The 22,593-nt window shown below is 57.0% G+C and overlaps 1 protein-coding gene across 1 annotated transcript in view; it reads right to left on the minus strand.

Moving 5' to 3' along the window:
* The window catches only part of ABLIM2 (actin binding LIM protein family member 2), a 140,855-nt gene that overhangs the window by 46,170 nt on the left and 72,092 nt on the right, over nucleotides 1–22,593 (minus strand). The window contains exons 9-13 of the mRNA XM_012557600.1: nucleotides 20,650–20,727; nucleotides 15,163–15,330; nucleotides 13,675–13,707; nucleotides 10,409–10,529; nucleotides 2,076–2,129 (exon numbers count right to left, since the gene is read on the minus strand). Of these exons, the coding sequence (XP_012413054.1) occupies nucleotides 2,076–2,129; nucleotides 10,409–10,529; nucleotides 13,675–13,707; nucleotides 15,163–15,330; nucleotides 20,650–20,727 (454 nt within the window). The remainder of the gene's footprint in view (nucleotides 1–2,075; nucleotides 2,130–10,408; nucleotides 10,530–13,674; nucleotides 13,708–15,162; nucleotides 15,331–20,649; nucleotides 20,728–22,593) is intronic.

Below are 22,593 nucleotides of genomic sequence, written 5' to 3' on the forward strand. Positions count from 1 at the left end.
CTACCCAAATCACAGGGCCGACCTTGACCGAGGAGGGAAGAAGACACTGTTGGCATAAGGAGACCACTGATTTGCAAGCAAGCCACAGAGAGCACACTTTGCTGGGGCTCCACCTCAAAGTCCCCGCCCTGCCGGCAAAGTGGGACGTGGCTGCTTTCTGCGCGTGCGTCTGGACAGGGACTCGGAAATACGGAAGTCCCTCTTGCCGTCTCTGCAGCGGCCTGATAACCAGCCCCACCGCGTGCACCGCACAGTTTAGAGCGTGTCTCCACATTCATCACTCCGTCCCATCCTCACAACCGGTCCGTGAAATGGGCAGGTGGGGCGGGGGGGGGGGGGGGGGGCAGTGGAAAAGGAGGCCGGGTGGCACAGTGGTTAAGCTCTCTGCAGCTAACCAAAAGGTTGGTGGTTCAAACCCACCAGCCGCTCCATGGGAGAAAGCTGCGACAGTCTGCTTCCGTAAAGATTAAACAAAGAAACAAAAAAACCCAAACCTGTGGCTGTCAAGTTGATTCTGCCTCACAGCGACCCTACAGGACAGAGGAGAACCGCCCCACAGGGTTTCCAAGGAACGGCTGGTGGATTCGAACTGCCGACCTTTTGGTTAGCAGCCATAGCTCTTAACCACTGCACCACCAGGGCTCCCTATAAAGATTACGGCCTTGGAAACCCCGTAGGGCAGTTCTACTCTGTCCTGTAGGGTCGCTATGAGTCAGAATCTGCTCAGCGGCAACAAGTTTGGGTTTGAGGAGGTAAAAAAAAACGAACAGACCCAGCCAGTTGCCATCAAGTCGACCGTGACTCGTGGCAACCCCATGTGTGCAGAGGAGAACTGCTCCACAGAGCTTTCGATGGCTGTGGGCTTTTGGAAGCAGATTGCCCAGCTTTTCTTCCGAGGCCCCTCTGGGTGGGTCTGAACCGCCAACCTTTCGGTTGGTAGTCGACCACTTAACTGTTTGCATCATCCAGGGCTCCTAGGTGGGGATGTGGGTCCCATTTTACAGGGGAGGAAATGGAGGCTCAGAACAGTGAAGCAGCGTGCCTCAGCTCACTGGAAATTCAGCGAAGAAACAGAGACCTCGGCCTTCTGCTCCCTGTGCACCCGTCCCAGGTAAGCTCAGGTGAGCAGAGGTGGGTGGTCACCTCCGTGAGGGAAGCCAGGGGGCTGAGAGATGCCCTTGCTGCCAAACAGCGCCAGGCCCTATTTGCAACAACTCCCTTTAGCTGAAGACGAGGCGGCTCATTCTACCGTCAGAAACAGTCTGCAGATGCAGAACTCTAAATTCCCACTAAGGAATAAGGGACTGACTTCGGCTTGGTTTCTCCCCAAAGGTCAAGCCCCAAGCAGGTGGTGATCTGGGAAGACCTCACCCCTCACCACCTCGGCTGCCACTGCCTGGCTGCTCCCCTCAAAGCAGCAGAGTCAACACCCCAAAGCCAAGCTCCTGTTAGAACCCTGGCCCAGCCCAGCCCGTCCAGGAGCTCCTGGGGTTACGGCACACAGAGGCACTGAGGCACACCCCCGTGACTTGCTGCGGTTGTCATTATGAAAAGGGGCCTCCCTTCCTAAAAATCCAGTTCCTTAGAATCAGCCCTGACTCATGGCGACGCCACATGTGTCAGAGTAGAACCATGCTCCACAGGGGTTTCAGTGGCTGATTTTTCAGAAGCAGATCGCCAGGCCTTTCTTCCGAACCACCACTGGTTGGGATCGAACCTCCAATCTTTCTGCGAGCAGCCAAGCTTAACCCTTTGCACCACCCAGGGATGCCCCCTTCCTACTCATCCTTTTCTATAAAGACGCTGCTTTTTTTGAGACCCCTCAAATTAGCCACTCAGAATCGGATCAAGTCTCAGAAATTAATGGCAGCTAAGCTGAAAATCCACTCAGGGAAGTCCTACCAGCTCCAGACCAGTGAGCACTCAGTGCCCGCCAGCCCTGGGCTGAGTCAGCTTGCATTTGATCTCCAGGCTGCCAAGGCCTCTGGGCGCCACCCCAGCGAGAGCAAGGATGCATTCAGAAGCAACAGGCTCGACAGGCATGCGGGCACACGGCAGCCAGGGCCCTGCCATACCGTGCTGTTTGTAGATGGGGGGCTTCCTATAGATGTTATCTTTGACGCCGGTGTCTGGGAAAGAAGAGAAAACAGACAGGTGAGCGAGCAGGTTGTGGTGGTCATGTCCACAACAGTCCACTTACCCGACCTGTGATCGCAGAAGGCGGGCACCCGGCCCCGCAGACCAAGCGCCCCCTGGCCCGACATGCCACTGCTCGTAGCACCCCGCATGGAAGGGGACAGGCAGCTACCGGGGGCAGCAAGCAAGAACCCCGGGGCCCCAGCAATGCCGCCAACTCAGACAGCCTTCTCCCCAGCCCATTCCCGGAGGATGGACACAGTTTTCTGGGGTTTGAGGGGATTTGGGAGAAATTCAAACCCACGGCATGTTGTGGCTGTGTAAATCCATTTGCATGTTTTCAGAGAGTATCAGAATTTGGGGGAGCACTGGGGAGGCGTGGGAATTCTCGGGCGCCATGGGGCCAAGGCGAGCACCCGACCACTGAGCCGAGCACGGCAGTGGGTGGCACGCAGTCCTACCTGGGACGTGGAAGTGGCGCGGCGCCTGCTGGTAGGTGGAGGGAGGAGGCCGGCTGTCTGAGAGCACGGACAGGCTCGGGGTACTGCGACCACTTTCACTGCCTCCAGACAGAAGAGCAGGGACAGCGGACCCGAGGGGAGACGGAGAGCAGAGGAGAGTGTTTCAAGCACCGAAGCGGACCCCGGTGAGCCCCTCCCCTGCCCACGGAGCCCAGACCCTTCGACTTCCTAATCCAACGCTTGAGTCCAACACCTTTCAGCAGCCCCAGGGCACCAACGGCTTGGTGGGGACCTTGGCCAGCAGGCGGTGGCCAGGGCTCCCTGGCAGCATCCCCCATCCTTGGGGGACACACCTGGTCTGCTCCCTGTACCTGCCATGGCCGGCGTTTGAAGCTGACAGACCGCAAATTCACCGAAAAATCCAATGACTGGACCCTGACTCACAGTGACCCCGTGTGCGTCAGAGTGGACCTGTGCTCCACAGGGTTTTCAGTGGCTGATTTTTCAGAAGTAGATCACCAGGCCTTTCTTCCAAGGCACCTCTGGGTGGACTCAAACCTCTGTCTAACCTTTCTGTGAGCAGCCAAGCTTAACCCTTTGCACCACCAGGGGACGCCCTCTTCCTACTCATCCCTTTTGAGAAAGATGCTGCCTTCTTTGAGAGCCCCCAAATTCGCCACTCAGACTAGGATCAAGGCTCAGAAATTAACGACATCCATGCTGAAAAGCCACTCAGGGAAGTCCTACCAGCTCCACACCACTGAGCGCTCAGTGCCCGCCAGCCCCCACACTCCTAAAGCAAGCTCCTGAGTTCTCGGCATGTTAAATGGGAGTGTCTGGCTCTGGCTTCCCCGTCTCACCCCAGCTGCATCTGGGATTCCTGTTTCCACACAAGGTTGAATCATCAAGTCGAACTTCTGGATGGTCACAGTGACCGGGGTAAGCCCCTCCTCCCACACCTATTTACGGGATGGTGGGATGGACAGATGTGATGGCGTGGACGGTCTGATGACAACACACACATCTCATTTTAGGGGACACACACAGCACAGCCCGTTTCCTCTCCAGGTACCCCGGGAACCCCCATGGCGTCAGGCAACAGCTTGTTGAAGGGAAGAGGGGGCTCTCTTGACTTGTAAGCACCTCATTCGAGTTGCAGCAGCTCAGAGCCACAGGACGCCGAGTGACACTTTGGGCTTCACACAGGGGCTGTGTCAGAGCTGGGAGAGGACGGGCAGGCGGGGGCTGGGAGGAAGGTGCTTAGAACTGGCTGGGAACGTGTGTCCCCAGGAGCAGGACCTGCTGGGAACACGCAGGGGGCGGGGTGGGCTCGGCTCTGTGGACCCACAGAGGGGACGGCTGGCTCTAGCATCTTGGCGGGTGCAGGAAGAAGAGCTCCGCCAACATTTCCGTGCACAGCCATGTCGCCTCTTCCTTGTGGCCACATAACAATGAGGCACCAATTGGCCCCGCTGACCAGCGACACTTTAGACCCGTCCCTGCCTCTCACGCCTGAGGCCTGCTTTCCTGTAGCTGCCCCTCCAGCGCCGTGTCAAACGAGCCCCCTGGAATTTCACGAGACTCACAGAGCGGGCTTGCGCTCCTGGGGAGCCCCCTCCCACTCGCAGGAGAAGGAAGTCACACATCAGTTCCCACGCAGAGGCTGTGTCCGGTCCACCCTGAAGGCAGCAAGCACAGTGGACCCTGGCATCACACCTCCTGTCCGCGTGAGTCCGGGGGCACAGAGACGGTCACCCAGGACGGTGGACCCTGTGGACCCTGGGTCACACCTCCAGTCCGCTTGAGTCCGGGAGGGCAGAGATGGTCACCTGATGTCCTCACTGAGCGTGTAAGCTCTCTGCACAGCCTGCTCGCTGGGGGGCTGTCACAGCTCCTCTCTCCACGTCGATGTCACGGCCCCGTCCACTCAGTCTCACCCGCTTGGTGGAAGATTCCAGCACATCTCAGGGCTCCGAGCCGGGGATGCAGCCTCCCCGGAACTGCAGACAGAGCTCCGTGGAGGCGCACTCATCCAAGGAGGCGCTGCTTCCGTCAGATGCTCCGCAGGACCAGGATCCAGGGGCAGGTGTACTCTGGGGTCCTGGTCCCCAAGTGACAACCACGGCCGTGTCTCCCACGCCCTCAGCACGACGTCACTGACCATGATGGCCCTGTCACCTGGCCAGGTGTGCTGGCTTGGCATCCCCACTGGGGAGTGACTTGTTTTACCTTCCCATCTTGTCCCCTTTGGATGGACATCACCAAGCACAGCCCACTCTCAGGGCGCTGGCGGGGGCACTGCCTTGAGGGCAGGGCATCTCCATACATTATGGGAGGTTCTTCTGAAAGGGGGATTTGTCTCCTTTCTGCCATTTCTTTATTCAATTGTTTATTGGCATACGTATGAATGTTTATTTCACACTCTGGGTTATGATCCAGTACAACTCGATTATTTTGTAGATCAAATTGCGCCAGCTCTGGCCACAAGGAGCACTTAGACGGCTCTTGTTGAAGTTTTCTTCAGGTGGCCCTGAATCAAGACCGGCTCCCATCCACGTGCGAGGGTTTTGTTACACGCTAGCACGTGGGGGCATGGTCTCTGATGGTGTACGTCACTGCCCACTCCGCTGGGCTGGGGTGCCCAGGCATTGGGTCAAACTCGAGTCTAGCGGCTGCAGTGAAGTGTTGTGCGTGGTTAACACTCGAATCAGTTAGCTTAAGTAAAGCAGATCGCCCTCCACAGTGCGGTGGGCCTGATCCAGTCACTTGAAGGCCTCATGAGCAACAACTGAGGTTTCCCGAAAGAGGATTCTGCCTCCAGACTGCAACATGGACTTCCTGCTGGACGTCCAGCCTGTCACCCGGCCTACAGGTTTCAGACTCCCCAGCCCCACAGTCGTGTGAGCCGATTCCTTCAAATAAACTCTCTGCCTGTACAGGAGCCCTGGGGGCACAGTGGTTAAGAGCTCGGCTGCTAACCAAGAAGTCGACAGTTGGAATCCACCAGCCGCTCCTCGGAAGCCCTGTGGGGCAGTTTTACTCTGTCCTACAGGGTCGCTATGAGTTGGAATCGACTCGACGGCAACAGGTTTGGGTTCTTGGTTTGTGTGTGTATCCCGCTCCTGTTGGCTGTCTCTCCTGAGAGCCCTGACTGAGGTGCTATCTGAGCAGTCACCACAAACCACCTCGGGAGCTGCTGGCCCAGAGACCAGGGTACCTTTGAAAGCCAAGAAGCTGGCGCTCAGTGAGATCCAGAGGTGCCTCTGGTGGCACACAAGTAGGTGGGGGCAGGCCTAGAGTTGAGGCTCCAGCCTGAACCCCTTCCCCCTCACACCATATGGATGAGGACAGTCTGCTGGTCAGCGGGTCCTGAGCGGGTCAGCAGGGCCTGAGAGGGTCAGCGGGGCCTGAGCGGGTCGGCGGGGCCTGAGAGGGTCAGCGGGGCCTGAGCGGGTCGGCGGGGCCTGAGCGGGTCGGCGGGGCCTGAGAGGGTCGGCGGGGCCTGAGAGGGTCGGCGGGGCCTGAGCGGGTCGGTGGGGCCTGAGAGGGTCGGTGAGCCAGCTGCACACAGGCCAGGATGTGTGGAGTCCATCGGGTGGGACAAGTGGCATCGGGTGAAGGACAGGTCTGGTGTGGCCTCTGAGGTGGACCCCAGGGCACATGACCTGTGAGGCCTGGGTTGGGAACTGGACTCGGGAGCCTTGGTCTCCTCGGGGCCGAAGGCCGGGCTTCGGCCAGTCTCCCCTCAGGGCTGAGGGCCGGGCTTCGGCCAGTCTGAATGGGGTTGGGCACTCCCACGGTCTGTGAAGGGTCCCAGATAGCCGGGGGGGCCAGGCGGGGGCAGAGTGGGTGCCAGGCTCTCCCGACCCGAGGGGAGCGGCATGAGACAGTGCCCAGCAGGCAGGAAGGAACAGGGCAGGACGGCATTGAAGGCAGCAATCCGCACGGGCTAGCGCCCACCAGAGCCAAGCACGTGGGGTGCTCCCCCGCCTCCGGGAGGGACCCTCTGATGGTGACAGCAAGCCAGTTATGGAGCCACATTTTGGGGGGCAGAAGGGTGAGGGGGGCCTCTCTGTACTCTTCCCACCATCAGGGATGGACGGAGGGCCTTGCTCTCAAGCTGGGGGAGGGCTGGGCTGCCTGCCCCCACCACCCCAGCATAGCTTTGGGCTTAGGGCTCAGCCTGCCTCCCCTCACCTGGGAGAGGTGAGGACTCCCCTCGCCCGGGAGAGGTAAAGGCCGGGGCTCAGAGGCGGCCGTGGGAGAGGGCTGCCAGGGCCATGCCACCATCCAGCCAGCTCCCGGGGGGCTGCCAGGGGAGTGTGCATCCCACCGCCTGGCCTTGTCCTGGGCCACACCTCTGCCCAGGACCCACAGATGTAACAGCTCAACCCCAGCAGGGCCACACAGGCATGAGAGAACGCCATGCGGGTGACTCCCAGGGAGCTGGGTAGGTGCAGCAAGGCCTCGCCAGCTTCCCTTCTGCTCACAAACATCGACACGCCCAGAAGAGACCATGGCTGTGAGCACTGGCCACGAGGAGGTGAGGACGTCCGTGCCTGCAGTGGCGACGGGGACTCTTCTCAGCAGGAGCACAGACTGCTCAAGGCAAGTGATGGTTGTTCTTAGGGGCTGTCGAGGTGGCTCTGACTCATGGCGTCCTTGTGTACAGCAGAACGGAACGCAGCCTGGCCCTGCGCCGTCTTCCTGATGGCTGGGATGTTTGGTTCCGCCATTGTGGCTATCGTTCAGTCCATCTTACAGAGGGTCTCCCCTGTTTTCACTGACCCTCTGCATGATGTCCTTCTCCAGGGACCAGTCCCTTCTGCTAACACTTCCAAAGTAAGTGAGACCAAGTCTCACCATCCTCGCTTCCAAGGAGCATTCTGGCTGTACTTCTTCCAAGACAGTCTTGCTCGTTCTTCTGGCCGTCCACGGTGTATTCCATATCCTTCGCCAACACCATCATTCAAAGGCATCAATTCTTCTTCAGTCTTCCTTATTCATTGTCCAGCTTTCACATGCATATGAGGCCATTGAAAATACCATGGCTTAGGTCAGGTGCACCTTAGTCCTCAAAGTGACATTTTTGCTTTTTAACACTTTAAAGGACTTTTGTAGCAGATTTGCCCAGAACAATACCTTGTTTCATTTCTTGACTGCTCCTTCCATGGATGTTGACTGTGGATCCTAGTAGATTGAAATCCTTGACAACTTCAATTTTTTCTCCGTTTATCACGATGCCGTTCATCAGTCCAGGTAAGTGATCACCATGCACGTAAAAGAAATGGATGCAAGAGTGTACTTGTGACCAACACACACTTATGTCTGATACACCTGTGGGAGGGTCTTTCAGAGCCTTTTCCCATTCAGTAGGTGTGAGGAATGAGGAACTTGACCCACCCCCTGGGGAGTCGTCAAGAACATCAGCGCTGCTTCCTCTGATGCTCCAAGTGCCTTTCCACATGAGCACATGCTCGCCATTTTCCTGGATGCAATTCACATGCACGCAGATGTGCAGAAAGGGTGATCGTGGCTGGGTCTGCATCCTGGGAAGAACCAGGACTCAGGAACCACGCTGGCCTGGAGTGGCCCCTGCCCCCTCTCTGCCTAAGTTTCTTCCTGAACCCAAGGCTAACAGTCCCACACCTCACCAAGATTATGTGGGATATAACACAGATGACTCGGGTGCAGCACCTAGACCAGAGCCTGGCGGGTCCTCCTTCCCTCTTCCTACTGCTGTCCAGACCCGTTCCTCTCCATTCCCTCCCTGACATTACCAGCGATCTACGTCTTCCTTCTAGAACATTCAGACACGGACAGCAACGGAGCCAGACGCACAAGACACACACAGCAAGGGAGTGAGGGACGTGGGACAAGCGTTTCCAAAGCCATGCGGTGACACGGGACAGCGGCCACACAAGACGCTGGGACCACTCACAGCCCACAGCCCTGAGCGCCTTACCTCTGAAGTAGGGGACGTAATGATGTCGGAACGCGGAGGTGGGGCTTGGGTGTTGGGACAGGGACAGGCAGCTACTGGTACCAACACTCACAGTACCAGCTAGGGGCAACAGAGAGCAAGTCAGAGTCCACATCGGGACTGCAGACCACAAAGCCACAAAATATTCCTGGTCCCCACACTGCTAGGAACATTTTTGCATCCTCTTTGAGGAATGCACACCTTTTTGAGGCACCTGAAGGGGTCACTCAATGAGCTGTAAACCACTCTGCTATTGCTGCAGGTAGGTAGTAGGGCAGCTCTGGCCAGGTTGGAGAGGTGGTGGCCCCAGGGCTGCTGGGCGGGAGCCTCTGCTGCGTTCCAGAGCCAGAGCGACTCTCCCTGACCCTGCCCGGCGCTCGCTTTGGGGACTCTCTGGGGTCAAGGGCCCGGTTTGACACCCAGCTGAGATCCAAGCCTTGGCTGTCTACGGTTACCGCGAGCCAAGCACAGGAGCTCAAGCAACCCAGGTCATTGTGTCAACAGGGTGGCCAACAGGCCGATAAGGGGCCACCAGGGAAGGACCTCAAGGAAGTCAACTGACGTTCATCCACCAACTCACCCACCACCTGCTCACCACTCACTCACTCACTCATCTGCTCACTCATTCATCTACTCACTCATCTACTCCTTAACTCACTCACTCACACATCTGCTCACTCATTCACTCACTCACACCTACTCACTCATTCATTCACTCATTCACTCACACATTCATTCACTCACTCTCACGCATTCACACACTAACTCATTTGTTCACTCTCACTCATTCACTCATTCATTCACTCACTCATTCACTCACTCATTCACACACTTACTCATTTACTCACTCATTCACTCACTCATCTACTCATTCATTCATTCACTCATTCATCCACTTACCACTCATTCACTCACTCACTCATTTGCTCACTCATTCATTTGCACATTCATTAACTTACACACTCACTCATTCACACATTCATTCACTCCCTCATTTATTCACTGTCTCATTCATGCATTCATTAGCTCACTCATTCATTCACCCATCCATTTTCTCAACTTTTATTGAGCAGCATGTACCAGGTACATTGCAGGGAGTAAGAAAAATAACTTTGCCAATGAGTGAGTCTTGACTCTCCCATGCAGGCTGCATCAACGAGAACATAGCCCTGGGGTGTGAACAGGGAGTCACACACGAGCTGGCCGAGGAGGTGGCAGCTTGGAAAAACCCCTCAAAAAGGCAGCGTCCGTGTGGCTCTGACCCGCTGAGGGAGGCAAGGAATGTAGAAGCTAAGGGGGAGCAAGACACAGCCAGGTGCTGGGCGGTAAGTGGGATGAGACGGGGCAATAAGGACCCGCCTCAGGATCTTTCCTGCTCTGAGTGACTGGCAGTGGCTTCCCGCCAATTTCTCCATGGGGACGGGCTTTGCCGCCACTGAGCCCCTCTAGGGGAGTCACTGATGAGTACCCCAACTGTATTTTCTGGCTCAGGTCCACCTTGACCGCAAGAGCTCATGACTAACCCACTCTGGTCTCCTCCCGCGTACACTGCTCAGCCTCCCGCATACGCCGCTCAGCCTCCCGCATATCCTGTCCTTGAAATATCTGTAGGTTTCCAGCGCTCAGCACTCCTTTACGCCTCCACCGACAGGTGAGCCTCCCCCGCCCACACGAGAAGCCCCTCAATGGATGGGCCCTCAGCCATCCGCTGCCAACCCTGCACCATTCCCTCACTTTCCCAGCTGCTCACGGAGAGCCCACTCTGTAATGGAAAAGCCAGGAGCCACGTGGCCGCGTCAGAGGTGAAGGGGCCGTGGAGGCCAAGTACCTGGACGGCTGTAGTGCTGCGGGGACCGCGAGGGCGGGGTGTAGCGCCCGAGGCTGACTGACCCCGCGGAGCTCGGGCTGGAGGTCCGGCACTGCTTGTAGGACCGGTCTTCCTGGTCCCCCTGTGAGGAAAGACACAACCCATGAACGCCCCGCTCAAAGCCCTGCCGGCCCCTCCCCTCCACACCCCAACGTGGCTGACTCCACATGGCCCCGAGTAACCCCCACACATGCCAGGTCCACCTGAAGAGTGAGGTGTGGAGGGCTTGGTGCTGATATCCCCAGTTCCGAGGGCAGGGTCCCGCCCCACCCCTCCTCCCGCCCTTCCTGTGGGCTCAGCCCCCACAGAGGTGGTAGAAGCTTCTGGCTCCTCCTGCCTCCTCCAGCTCCCCTCCCGCCCAGCCCTCAGTGCCGGGGCTCCTCGGGACAGTTTGAGAGTCACCAAGTTTCCGTAGTCTCCCCGGTCCGAGGAGGGCTCCCCATGTGTGAACTGGACTCCAGGGCCCCCAAGGCATATTGGGAGCAGGGGTGCCCCCTCTGGACCCAGAAGCACAGCTCACAGAGGCAGACACACAGCACCGACGATGCAGATGGCATTCCGGCAGCAGCAGGCAGGGCGGGCGGAGGCGGCGTGAGAGGGATGTGGCATGGCCTGGGGAGGCAGCTGCCCGGACCCCACTACCTGGCAGGCTGGCATGAGGGTGGCAAGCCCACCTGGCCTTCCACTGGGTGGTGACCCTCTGCCACGCCCCCCAGGTCAGCGCCATTAACAAGCAGTGCAAGGTCCCTCGGCCTCTCCAGCTTTCCTTCCTCCCCCAGGGCCTGTCCCCAACCAGATGGGCCTGGCCACTGTCCCTGAGCATATTGGGCACCCATTCCTCGTCTCACCCACACTGGGCCCCCGGCTGGCAATGCCACCTGCCAGTCCTGCCTGTGCTTCTCTGGGCTCCCTGGCTGTCCCTCATGGCGGTGGGCCCCCTCCCGGGGCGTCTGGAGCCCTGGCTGTCCCCCCCATCTCTAGGGTGTCCTCTGCACAGTGCTAGAGGCTGGGTTACCTCGTAAGGGTCCTATCCGACACCTCACAGGCTGTACCCAGGTCGCCAGCCGGCACATGGTTGTGGGAGCCTAAGCCAGCCGGCTACTCGCACGGCTTGGTGCCTGCGTCCCCTGGTCCCAGCATCTGCTGGCTGGCTAGCTCTGGTTTTGCAGATGGGCAGGCTGCTCCCAACAGAACCGCACTGTCGGGGCTGAAACAGGGCCCCTCCACTCCCGTCCCTGCATTGCTTCTAAGGGGGGGAATGTTAGGGTGTCGGTGGAGAAGCTGGGCAGGGGCTCTGCTGAAGGTTCTGGTTCTCCTGGGACCAGCCCGAGGGCCGGGACAAGGGCCGGGAGCGCAACACTGGGGTCCTGGTGCCATGCGAGCAGAGGGGCCCTGACGCTGGCACTGCACCACCCCCACTGCCCCAGCTCCAGGTCCACGGCCCAAGGAGGGCACTTGGCGATCAGAGCAGACCCTCAGAAAGAGAGTGCCTGGGGAAGACCAATAACCTGCCCTGCAGACGCAGCCGCAGTCTTCCTGTGGGGTCACCGTGCCAGTGAGTGCAGTCTCCAGGGCCCCCATACATAGGGACTGATTCACGGGGCCATTCACAGGGTTCGCGAGGGCATGGGGACACTCAGGCCCTGTGCACTAACCTGTCTGGGCTGAGAGGCAGTGGGCCTGGTGCGGTGAGACTTTGGGAAAGTTATCTGACTTCCCCATGCCTCAGTTTTCCCTATCGGTAAGCAGGGGAAAACCCCAGAATGTATCTCTTGGGGTCTGTTATGGATTGAATTGTGTCCCCCCGAAAATATGCGCTGTAAATGCTAACTCCTATACTTGTGGTTCTAATCTCATTTGGGAACAGCATTTCTTGCTATGTTAAGGTGGTCTTAGAGCAGGGTGTATCTTAAATCAATCTCTTCTGAGCTACACAAGAGCAGATTAAGCAAGCAGGTAGAAATGGGGGAGGATAGACATCACGTGGAGATCACCAAGGAACCAAGGAACAGAAGCTGAAAAGAGACCAGGACCTTCCCCAGAGCCGACAGAGAGAGCCTTCTCCTAGAGCCTGCGCCCTGAATGCAGAATTCCAGCCTCCTAAACGGTGGAGAATACATTTCCGCTCTCTGAGGCCCTCCCATGTGGTGTCTCTGTTATGGCAGCACTCAGACACTAAGACAGCGTTGTTGCAGGATTTGATGAGCAAATACTAGTTGTCATAGTTCGAATTATGTCCCCCAAAAAATGCGTGTATCAATTTGGCTGAGCCATGATTCCTGGTACTGTGTGATTTTCCTGTATGTTGTAAACCTGCCTCTGTGATGTTAATGAGGGAGGATGGGTGGCAGTTGTGTTAGTGAGGCAAGACCTGGTCTACAAGACTGGATTGTGTCCTGAGGCAATCTCTTGAGATATAAAAGACAAAAGTGAGCAGTGAGACAGGGGGACCTCATACCATCAAGAAAGCAGTGCCAGGAGCAGAGCACGTCCTTTGGACTGGGGTCCCTGTGCCGAGAAGCTCCTAGTCCGGGGGAACACTGATGAGAAGGCCGAGAGAGAGAAAGCCTTCCCCTGGAGCTGACATCTTGAATTTGGACTGTTAGCCTATTTTGACTGTGAGGAAATAAACTTCTCTTCATTAAAACCATTCACTTGTGGTATTTCTGTTATAGCAGCACTGGATGACTGAGACAATAGTGAAGTGCTCGAAACCTCACTGAGCACAGAGTAGGTGCTCAAGAGGGAGGCTGTTGTCCCCGTCCCTCAGTGCTGGCTACAGTGAAACCCAGATCTAACAGGGAAAATGAGGCCTGACTGGCAGCTATCCACATCACTGACTCATTCTGAAAAACGAGAGAAAAACGGGCTAACAACAGACGTGTTTGATGCGCGAACAATTCCAGAGCATTTCTCCACTAGGACCGGGCGCGTCCGTGTTCCTCACCCAGAGAGATACAGGTGGGACCTGCGCTGGCCTGAGCTCCCGAATCTCTTCTCTAAATAAAACCGGGGCCTAGGCACTGTCGGCTCGGGCAAGACCTGCGATCCCCAGGCATCCGCGCTTGCTGCATGCAGATGAGATGGGATTATAAAAATAAGCAGCGCCAAGGAGGGCCCCGGCCCCCTGCCAGGAGCCGGGGGGTCCTGCTTGGGGTGCCCTCGGCTGTTATCTTTATAAGCTGGGGGGCGTGAGGCAAACACGGGGGTAGGCGGGGTGGTGTTACCTCAGCAGGCGTTGGTGAGAGCAACTGAAGGGGCTGTGGGCACAACACAGAGTGGCTGTTAGTGCTGCGGTCCCTGTGCGGGTGCTGGGCAGGGGACCGTTCAGTGGCCGCCACCGGCCAGCAACACAGGACTCGGACATAGGCACACTTCAGGGCCTTGGCCCTCAGCCACCATGAGACACACAAACAGGCTTCCAGAACCTTGTGTTTGGGGAAATATGGCCGGAGTGCCCAGAGAACGAGGTCCCAGAGAAACACGTGTCAAGCTGAGGAGCCTGGGGCTTGTCCCCGCCCTTGCCCACTCAGCAGCCCCTGAACTGATTCCACCTCCTGACGCCCCCACGCGTGTCAGAGTAGAACTGGGCTCCATAGGGTTTTCAATGGCTATTTCTCAGAAGGAGATCACCAGGCCCTTCTTCTAAGGCACCTCTGGGCAGACTCAAACCTCCAACCTTTTAGTTAGTAATCCAGCATGTAACCCTTTGCACCACTAGATATGTTTTTCCAAAAGGAAGACTGTTCTTCCGGGGCAGGAGCAGCAACATCCTGAGAGACCATCACCCCCAGGTTTCCCCAGAAAGGAGGGGCAAGGGGGCTCAGCAGAAAGGGAGGGTGATTCGGAGTCTCAGAGCTTGGGGTTCAACCTGGCTCTGTGGGCGGCACTGGGGCATGGGTTGCTGGCATATCTGAGTCCACGCAGCGCTCCCATCAATCATGGCTCCCCTGGACCCTCCACCCTCACTTCCCAAGAGACCCTCCAGTGGCTCTCAAAAGCAGAAGGTCCAAGGGAACCACTGGGGAGTGCTGGGGTCTCCCTGCTCCAGGCGGCACCCCCGTCGGTCACACGGCCCTCTCAAAACCACACAGAGAAACAAGCCACCAACCGACCTCACTTCAGCTGGAGAAGAGCAGCTCTTAGCAAGGAGCCAAACCGAAACCAAGCCACGGCGACCCTGGGTGTGTCGGGGTAGAACCATGTGCCACGGGGTTCTCAACGGCTGATTGTTTGGAAGCAGATCGCCAGGCCTTTCTTCTCTGGTACCACCAGGTGGGTTTGAACCACCAACCTTTAGGTTTGCAGTCGAGCAGAAACCATCCGTACCACCCGGGGACCCCTGGGTGATTAATTAGGTGAGACGTGTGTGAGGCTGTCTGAAGGGGCAGGAAGAAGGCAGACGCCCGGGAAGGGGCCTCCGGTTTCCACGCCTGATACCCAGGGCTGGATCAGCCAGTAAGTAAGGTGCACGTGGGTCCAACTATGCCTTCCCAGCAATCCGCAGTGCAGCTTCACCTGTCCCCCACGTCAAAGACGTAGTAAGACCCGTGTGAAACTGCTCACCATGGATTAGCAAGTGAACACAATTAACCTGTGCGTACCTTGCTTGATGCAAGCCAGTGCATACCGCGCTCACTGGTTAATCCACCCCTGCGTATACCCACTAGGTGTGCCCCCACCCCTGCCGGCCAGGGCTGGCCTGCGGTGCGCACCTCGCCGTAGCTCTGCCGGTCGCCCGCGTAGCTCTGCCGGTCGCCCGTGGAGTGGCTGATGTAGGGCGAGTAGGAGATCATGTCCGGGCGGTCAATGTTGTAGATGGCCTTGTTCTTCGGCAGGGCGGCCAGGTCCCTGTAGTCCAGGATCTCATTACCGAGCTTGGCCTGCAGAGTGGGAGGACAGGGTTAGGGAGGACCCCTGACGGGAGGGCAGAGGGGGAGGACAGGGCTGGGCAGGACCCCCAAGGGGAGGGCAGCCTTCATGTGGCCAGATTCGAGGAGGACGCCCATGGCACACCACCCAGAGGTGGGTGGGAGTGCACCCCCAATATTGTGGCCGGGGTGAGACGGGCTCAGAGATCATATGGGCCTGGGTCTGGGGGCCCAGCTACTAAAGAGCCCCATAGACTGAGAATGTGCCCTTTCCAGCCTGGGCATCCTCTGCAAGGTGGGGGCTTGATCACAGGACAGCTCCAGGGGCAAGAGGTCAGGCCCAGGACGCACCTGGGACAGTGCCTGGTGACCATGGCTGGAGATAGATTACCGTGACAGTGACTGTGTGTGCCCATATAAATACCTACATCCATCAATACCTACATCCATCAATACCTGCATCCATCAATACCTGCATCCATCGATACCTGCATCCATCAATACCTGCATCCATCGATGCCTACATCCATCGATGCCTGCATCCATCGATACCTACATCCATAGCTACCTATGTCCATAGATACCTACATACACACACCTGCCTGGGACTGGAGGTGTAGATATTTACACACTCACCCACCCACCCACACTCACCTGCCCCTCCCACTCGCTCACACACACTTGCACACCCACCCACCCTCACCCCCCCACACACTAGTGCACATATTTGCACAACCACCCACTTACACACGTGCTTGCACACACCCACTCAACACTAACACATACGCTTGCACACCCACTTACACACACTCACAATGCCCTCCTGCATTCTCACACACTAATGCACATATCTGCACACAAGAGTCCACACTCAGCACCTCTGTGCACAGTGCCCGTCTCCCGGGCCGGCTGCGGCACGGCCCCCGTGGGGCGGAAAGCCCCTCTCCGTGCCGCCTTCCCGCGCCTGCCCCGGGCGCTCCCTCCCTCCCTCCAGCTGGTGGGCTCATGCCGCCGTGGCTCCCTGTGCCGTCCAGGTGGGCAGCACCTGGGAGTGCTCCCGGCCGCGCTGTCGCCCTCTGTAACTCTCCTCAGCTTCTCCCTGCATGGCCCTGCTCATAGCTGTGGCCACCTGTCCCCTTCTCCCAGCTCTGTGAGTCCCCAGAGTGGGGCAGAGGCCTTGCTCTGGCTACTGGGCACTCCCACACTGAGCACTGGACAGAGGCCGGTCAGAGGCGCCATGTGGGGCAGTCTCCCGCCCAGCTCTGGCCTCGGTATCGCCACCCCAGGCCCATCTGAGCTCCCACCCACGTGACAAGACCCCAAACCCCATACTTGGTCTTGCACCCCCGAAGCGTCTGCTGAGCTCTTGGGCAGACGTGAACCTGCGGGGTGAGCAGACATGGGTTCTTACCACTTGCTGCACACGGGCCCCTGTCCCTGCTGGATCTGCCCTTGGGGACCCCTCCCTCCCCTCCGACGTGTCCCCCTCCAAGGTAGACCCAGCACGGTCCGCCATGGCTGCCATGGGCAGAGTTGGCTTCTCGGGTGGCCCCGGGGAGCTCGGCTCAGCCGTGACACCACAGTTCTCCTCGGGCTTCCCCGGACACCGCCCTGCCGAGAGCCGACCGCCCTCCAACACCTCCCGGAAAACGCCCCATGCTCTAACCCCCAGATAGGTGCTAAGCGGCTGTGCTCGGGGCCCCTCGGCATCTGCTCTGCCTGAGCGGCTCCACTGTCCACCATCTGTCGTCCCGAGGCCGAGGGCTCAGGGCAGGGCTGTGACCACGGGCCACTCGTGGGCAGAAGGCCACTGGGGAGTGAGCCGTAGAACCGTTGTTTCTCGCCCATGCTCCATCCGGCATGATTAATAACAACGATGATGCAGCCGCATGTTACAGTTACAATGGAATCTGCCAGCAGTAATATACATAATCTAACACTGTTGCCGTAGGCTGTCCTGCGGTTGCTGTTGTCACTGCCGTGAGTCAGCCCGACTCATGGTGACCCCACGCACAGTGGAACACCGCCCAGCCCGCCACCACCCCTGTGACTGGTTGCAGATGGAGCCATTGTGATCCACTGGGTTTTCATTGGCTGATTTACTAAGTAGATGACCAGGCCTTTCTTCCTAGTCTGTCTTAGTCTGGAAGCCCCACAGAAACGTGTTCAGCATCACAGCAACACACAAGCCTCCGCTGACAGACGGGGGTGACTGCACGTGAGGTGCACTGGCCGGGATGGAACCCGGGTCTCCTGCACGGAAGGTGAGAGTTCTACCGCGGAGCCACCAGTGCCTCTCGTTACGCCCACTCATCGCTTTTTGAGGAAGAAAGGTCACAAAACAACACGCTCCGTGTGACCTCATTTTGTGATGAAGTCTCTCTCACACACTCACACACACACACACACACACACTCTCAATACAGTCACACATACATGCTCTCATACACACACACATGCTCGCTCACACATACACATACACGCTAACACACGCTCACAGTCCCACATACACGCGCACACACATACGCATATATACTAATGTACACGCTCACACACACACATACACGCTCATGCACACATGCTCACACACACACTCACAAACATTGTCACACACACGCACACACGCTTACACACGTTCACACACACACACTCATGTACACACATTCACACACACACACTCACACACACACACACACACAGAAAAGAGACCTAAAGCACATGCCCCAAAACGCGACCACGGCTACTCCAGCTGGTGGGATAACACATGGATTAATTTGCTCCTGTGTGCTGACTGCTGTTTTCAGATGGCTGTGAATTACTCTGGTAATAAGGAACACAGACAGTAAAATCTCCCAGTATTTTTTAAAGCCCACAATGCACTGAGCACCGGCTGTGTGCACACCTTACCCTTGATGCCAAGATGCACGCAGCTGGGCCCCTGCCCACCAGGCGCTCTCAACCTGAGGGTGGGGACGTAGCCCCCTATGAATCCCACAGCCACCTTGTGTATGAGGACATCATGGGGGCACCCCTTCCTGGCTAGGGGGAGGAGGACGCTGCCCTCAATGCCCCCAACCTGTGCACACAGGTGAGTACCGGGCACCAGTGTTCTTTACGTCAGTCCTGAGCTGTGCGTGGACAGGATCTGGGGGTGAGGAGTCTGGCCCTTGTCCTGGTTCCTGGGAGGTGACCTCCAAACCCTTGGAATTCCTGGAGTGAGTAGAGAGTCTCTGTGATTCATATGGGGCCCTAGTGGCACAGTGGTTAAGAATTCGGCTGCTAATCAAAAGGTTGGCAGTGCAAATCCACCAGCAGCTCCTTGGAAGCCCTATGGGGCACTTCTACTCTGTCCTACAGGGTCGCTATGAGTCGGAATCGACTCAACAGCAATGGGTTTTTTGGTTTGTGATTCATACAGGGTGCTAGAGCACACCTCAGAGTTTATGTTAATGTATCCATACCTGAGTTTATGCTAATGGTGACCACACCTGAGTTTATGCTAATGGTGACCACACCTGAGTTTATGCTAATGGGACCACAGCTGGGTTTATGCTAATGAACCACATCTGAGTTTATGCTAATGGGACCACACCTATGTTTATGCTAATGGAACCACACCTGGGTTTATGCCAATGAGATGACCACACCTGGGTTTATGCTAATGGTTGGGGCTGGTCTTTCCAGAAAGATTCATCACGTGATATTAGCCCAACCTCAGGGGAGGGGGCTGGAGGCTGAATTCAGCTGCGAGGTTTCCCCAAACGACATCCATGTAATGAACCCTAATACAAGCTCTGGACACTGAAGCTCAGGGGAGTGTTCTGGTTGAGGACAGACGCCGGTGCACAGGCAGTGACCATCCCTGGGGACATGGGAGCTGCACGTCGGGGACCCTCCCAGACTCACCCTGTGCATCTTGTCTTCATGTCGGGCCAGAGTCACACCCTTCCGAGTAAAACTGCAATCATAAGCCTCGCGCTCTCCTGAGTGTGTGAGCTGCTCTAGCGAGCTGCTGAGCCCCTGAATTTGTACCCAGCAGGTCAGGAGTGCAGGTGTCCCCAGGGACCCTCGACCTGGCGTCTGGTGTCTGGGGAGGACTAGAACTAAACCGTGAGGTTTGATGTAATCCCTGGTGGTGAGGATCAGCGGAGCCGACTCTGCGGGGTCCCCTGAGACCTGGTGTGCCCTGCAGGGGGTGGACCATGTGAAGAGCAGGCGGGCCTGCAATAAGATGGCTTTCCGCATTAAGGAGGGACACGCAGTGCATGCCCCGCCCAGCCCTGATGCAAACCTGACATGGGAAGAGAGCTCCCGGCTCCAGGGCCGTCTGCCTGGGGGGTCAGGACATACCCAGGCTCTGTGCTGGCCATGGGGACCAGACATACTGAGATGTGGGACCCACGCCCGTGTCTCCGAGCCACACCATGAAGTAGCACAACACGCCCACCCAGAGACGCCCACCTCATGGGGGCGCTCAGGCCGAGAGAAGGTACCGTATTAAGCTCCCTGCACCCCCCGAGCCCTCTCCTGTGGGCCTGGGACCTGAGGCAGTGCTGGCTCCCCCATGTGATAAACCAGCACGGGGGTTCAGATTCAGGAGGCCAGGTGGAATTCCCGTGCGGGAGCCTCTGCTCAGGACTGGAATCCAGGGCAGATGTCTGATCAACAGGAAGTTGATGCCCTGAGAAATAGCACATGCAATGTCCTGGGTTGGCCTTGGTCTGTGCATGCCAGGCCAACATCCTGCCCTGCTCCTGGGGCCACATGCTCAGCATCTGTCTGGCCCCACCCTCGCCTGGAAGCCCCAACGGCAGGGTACGGACTGGTCCCCGGGGCCCAGTCACTGCCTGGTTTCAGCACCTAGTAGTGGGGTTCCCTGGAGAGGACCCACGCTCTGGGACCCCGGGGTCCTGGGTGCGATGCCCAGCTGTGCCTCTGGCTGCTGCAAGGCCTTGAAAACAAAAGCACATGTCACCGGTACGGCTGTTACCACCCACGCCATGGCTGCCGGCTGCCGGCGCGCCTCGCCCTGTGCTGACACAGTTTTGTTTAAAATCACAGGCGCTCCTGCGTATTGAGCAGTTGGGGGCTGTGTTTGCTGCAGTTAACACCACAGGAGAATCTGGTCAGACGTGTGTGCCCACGGTGAAGGCCTTACTCCAGCCTCAGGGAATCTGCCTGGTTTCCACCGGCCAGCAGTGGTGACAGTGACCGTCCCACACCCCGAGCCGTGGGGATGACAGAGTTACCAGCTGGCCCCAGCCCCAGGGCTCCGCCACCCACCTGCCACCTGCCCGCCTGCCCGCTCTGGGTGGAGAGGACACTACTCACGTATATCACACGGCTGGGGGACCCCAAGGTGCTGGACGCAGGCACAGAGATGATGCTCTCCGAGGAGGTTCTGGTTTCCTGGGAAAGGAGACAGAGGCAGAGATCCAACACAAGAGTCACCATCAGGAACCTCTGGAGAGCAGGTACCACAGGCCACATTCAACGGACATGCCAGCCATCAAGGTGCTTTACTGAATTTGCAGGCAAAAAGAATTCTTAAACACAGGCCTGGAGAAGGACTAGAAAGTGTCTCGGGACAGACGACTCGCAGCGCTGTCTTTGGGATGGAGGCATAGTATGCTGACCACGCTATCTAAGTCTAATTCAGATTTCTAGACTAACAGCTATGTTTTTCCTTGGCGGTCAAAACCAAGATATGAAACCAGATGCCCCCAGAGGTCTTAGCCTAGTGTCATGAATTGAATTGTGTCCCCCAAAATATGTGTCAGCTTGGTTAGGCCCTGATTCCCAGGATTGTGTGGTTGGCCTCCATTTTGTGATTGTAATTTTACATTAAAGAGGATTAGGGTGGGATTATAACACCCTCACTAAGGTCACACCCCTGATCCAAAGTAAAGGGAGTTTCACTGGGGTGTGGCCTGCACCACCTTTTATCTTACAAGAGATAAAAGGAAAGGGAAGCGAGCAGAGAGTGGGGGGCCTCATACCACCAAGAAAGCAGTGTTGAGAGCAAAGCATGTCCTTTGGACCCGAGGTCCCTGCGCTGAGAAGCTCCTAGTCCAGGGGAACATTGATGAGAAGGCCCACAGAGAGAGAAAGCTTTCCCCTGGAGTTGACACCCTGAATTTGGACTTGTAGCCTCCTAGACTGTGAGAGAATAAACTTCTCCTTGTTAAAACCATCCACTTGTGGTATTTCTGTTACAGCAGCACTAGATGACTAAGAAACCAAGCGACCATCTATCCCCCTCAAAATACATGTACTCAGGAAGAGTGTTGTCTGGGCACTGTGGCCACAAGGTGTGCTTGTGAGACAGACGAAGAAAATACGCATAAGCATCTTGTGACCACGCTCTAAGCATCCTGTGAAACTGTCTGTACTCGCTAACTATACTATTAATAATCAGTAACAATCAGAGTGTGGTTATTACAATATTTACTGATTTTCCTCTAATTGCCCTCCCTACGGTTTGGGCACTCTTTCTACCCCATAAGAATACTTACTTGTATAACGAAGTTCCATTTTCCATGGCTATGCAGTTCCCCAACTGCAATTGTTTTAAACACTTCCTAAACCTCTGTTTTAACCTGAAGCAGCTTTCAGGTTTTTCTCTACAACAAAAGCTATCATCAGACAGACATAACGGATGACACGGGCTACAGGCCAAACGATAACGGGCTCAGCGCCAGCTGGAAACACCTTGAAGACCCCTGGGTGGTCCAGGAGCCAGGGGAGCAAGTGATTCTGCTAGTTCCTGAGACAAAGGCCGTCCTTGTGTGCCCACGACTGAACTCCTCGGTGGGAGAAGGGGCATTGGACCTTGTTCTACTTGGAGTCCCTGGAGGTGCAAACAGTTAAGCACTTGGCTGCTAACCAAATGGTTACAGGTTCCAGTCCACCCAGAGAAGCCTCAGAAGAAAGGCCTGGTGATCTACTTCAAAAAAATCAGCCACTGAGAAGCCTACGAGACACAGTTCTACCTGACGCACACGGAGCCACCCTGTCAGGGTCGACTCGCCAGCAACTGGTATACCAGCCAACCCACACAACATGCATCTCTCTATCTACCTAGAGTTCCAGGGTGGTGCAAACAGTGAAACTGCTGGATTGCTGATCAAAAGGTTGGAGGTTCAAGTCCATCCAGAGGGGCCTTGGAAGAAAGGCCTGGCAATCTACTTCCAAAACATCAGCCGCTGAATACTCTACGGAGCACAGTCCTGCTCTGACACTCACGGGGGTCGACTCAATGACGACTGGTTTTTG

The sequence above is a fragment of the Trichechus manatus genome, unplaced genomic scaffold (assembly GCF_000243295.1).
Source record: "Trichechus manatus latirostris isolate Lorelei unplaced genomic scaffold, TriManLat1.0 scaffold00111, whole genome shotgun sequence".
Classification (NCBI taxonomy): domain Eukaryota; kingdom Metazoa; phylum Chordata; class Mammalia; order Sirenia; family Trichechidae; genus Trichechus; species Trichechus manatus.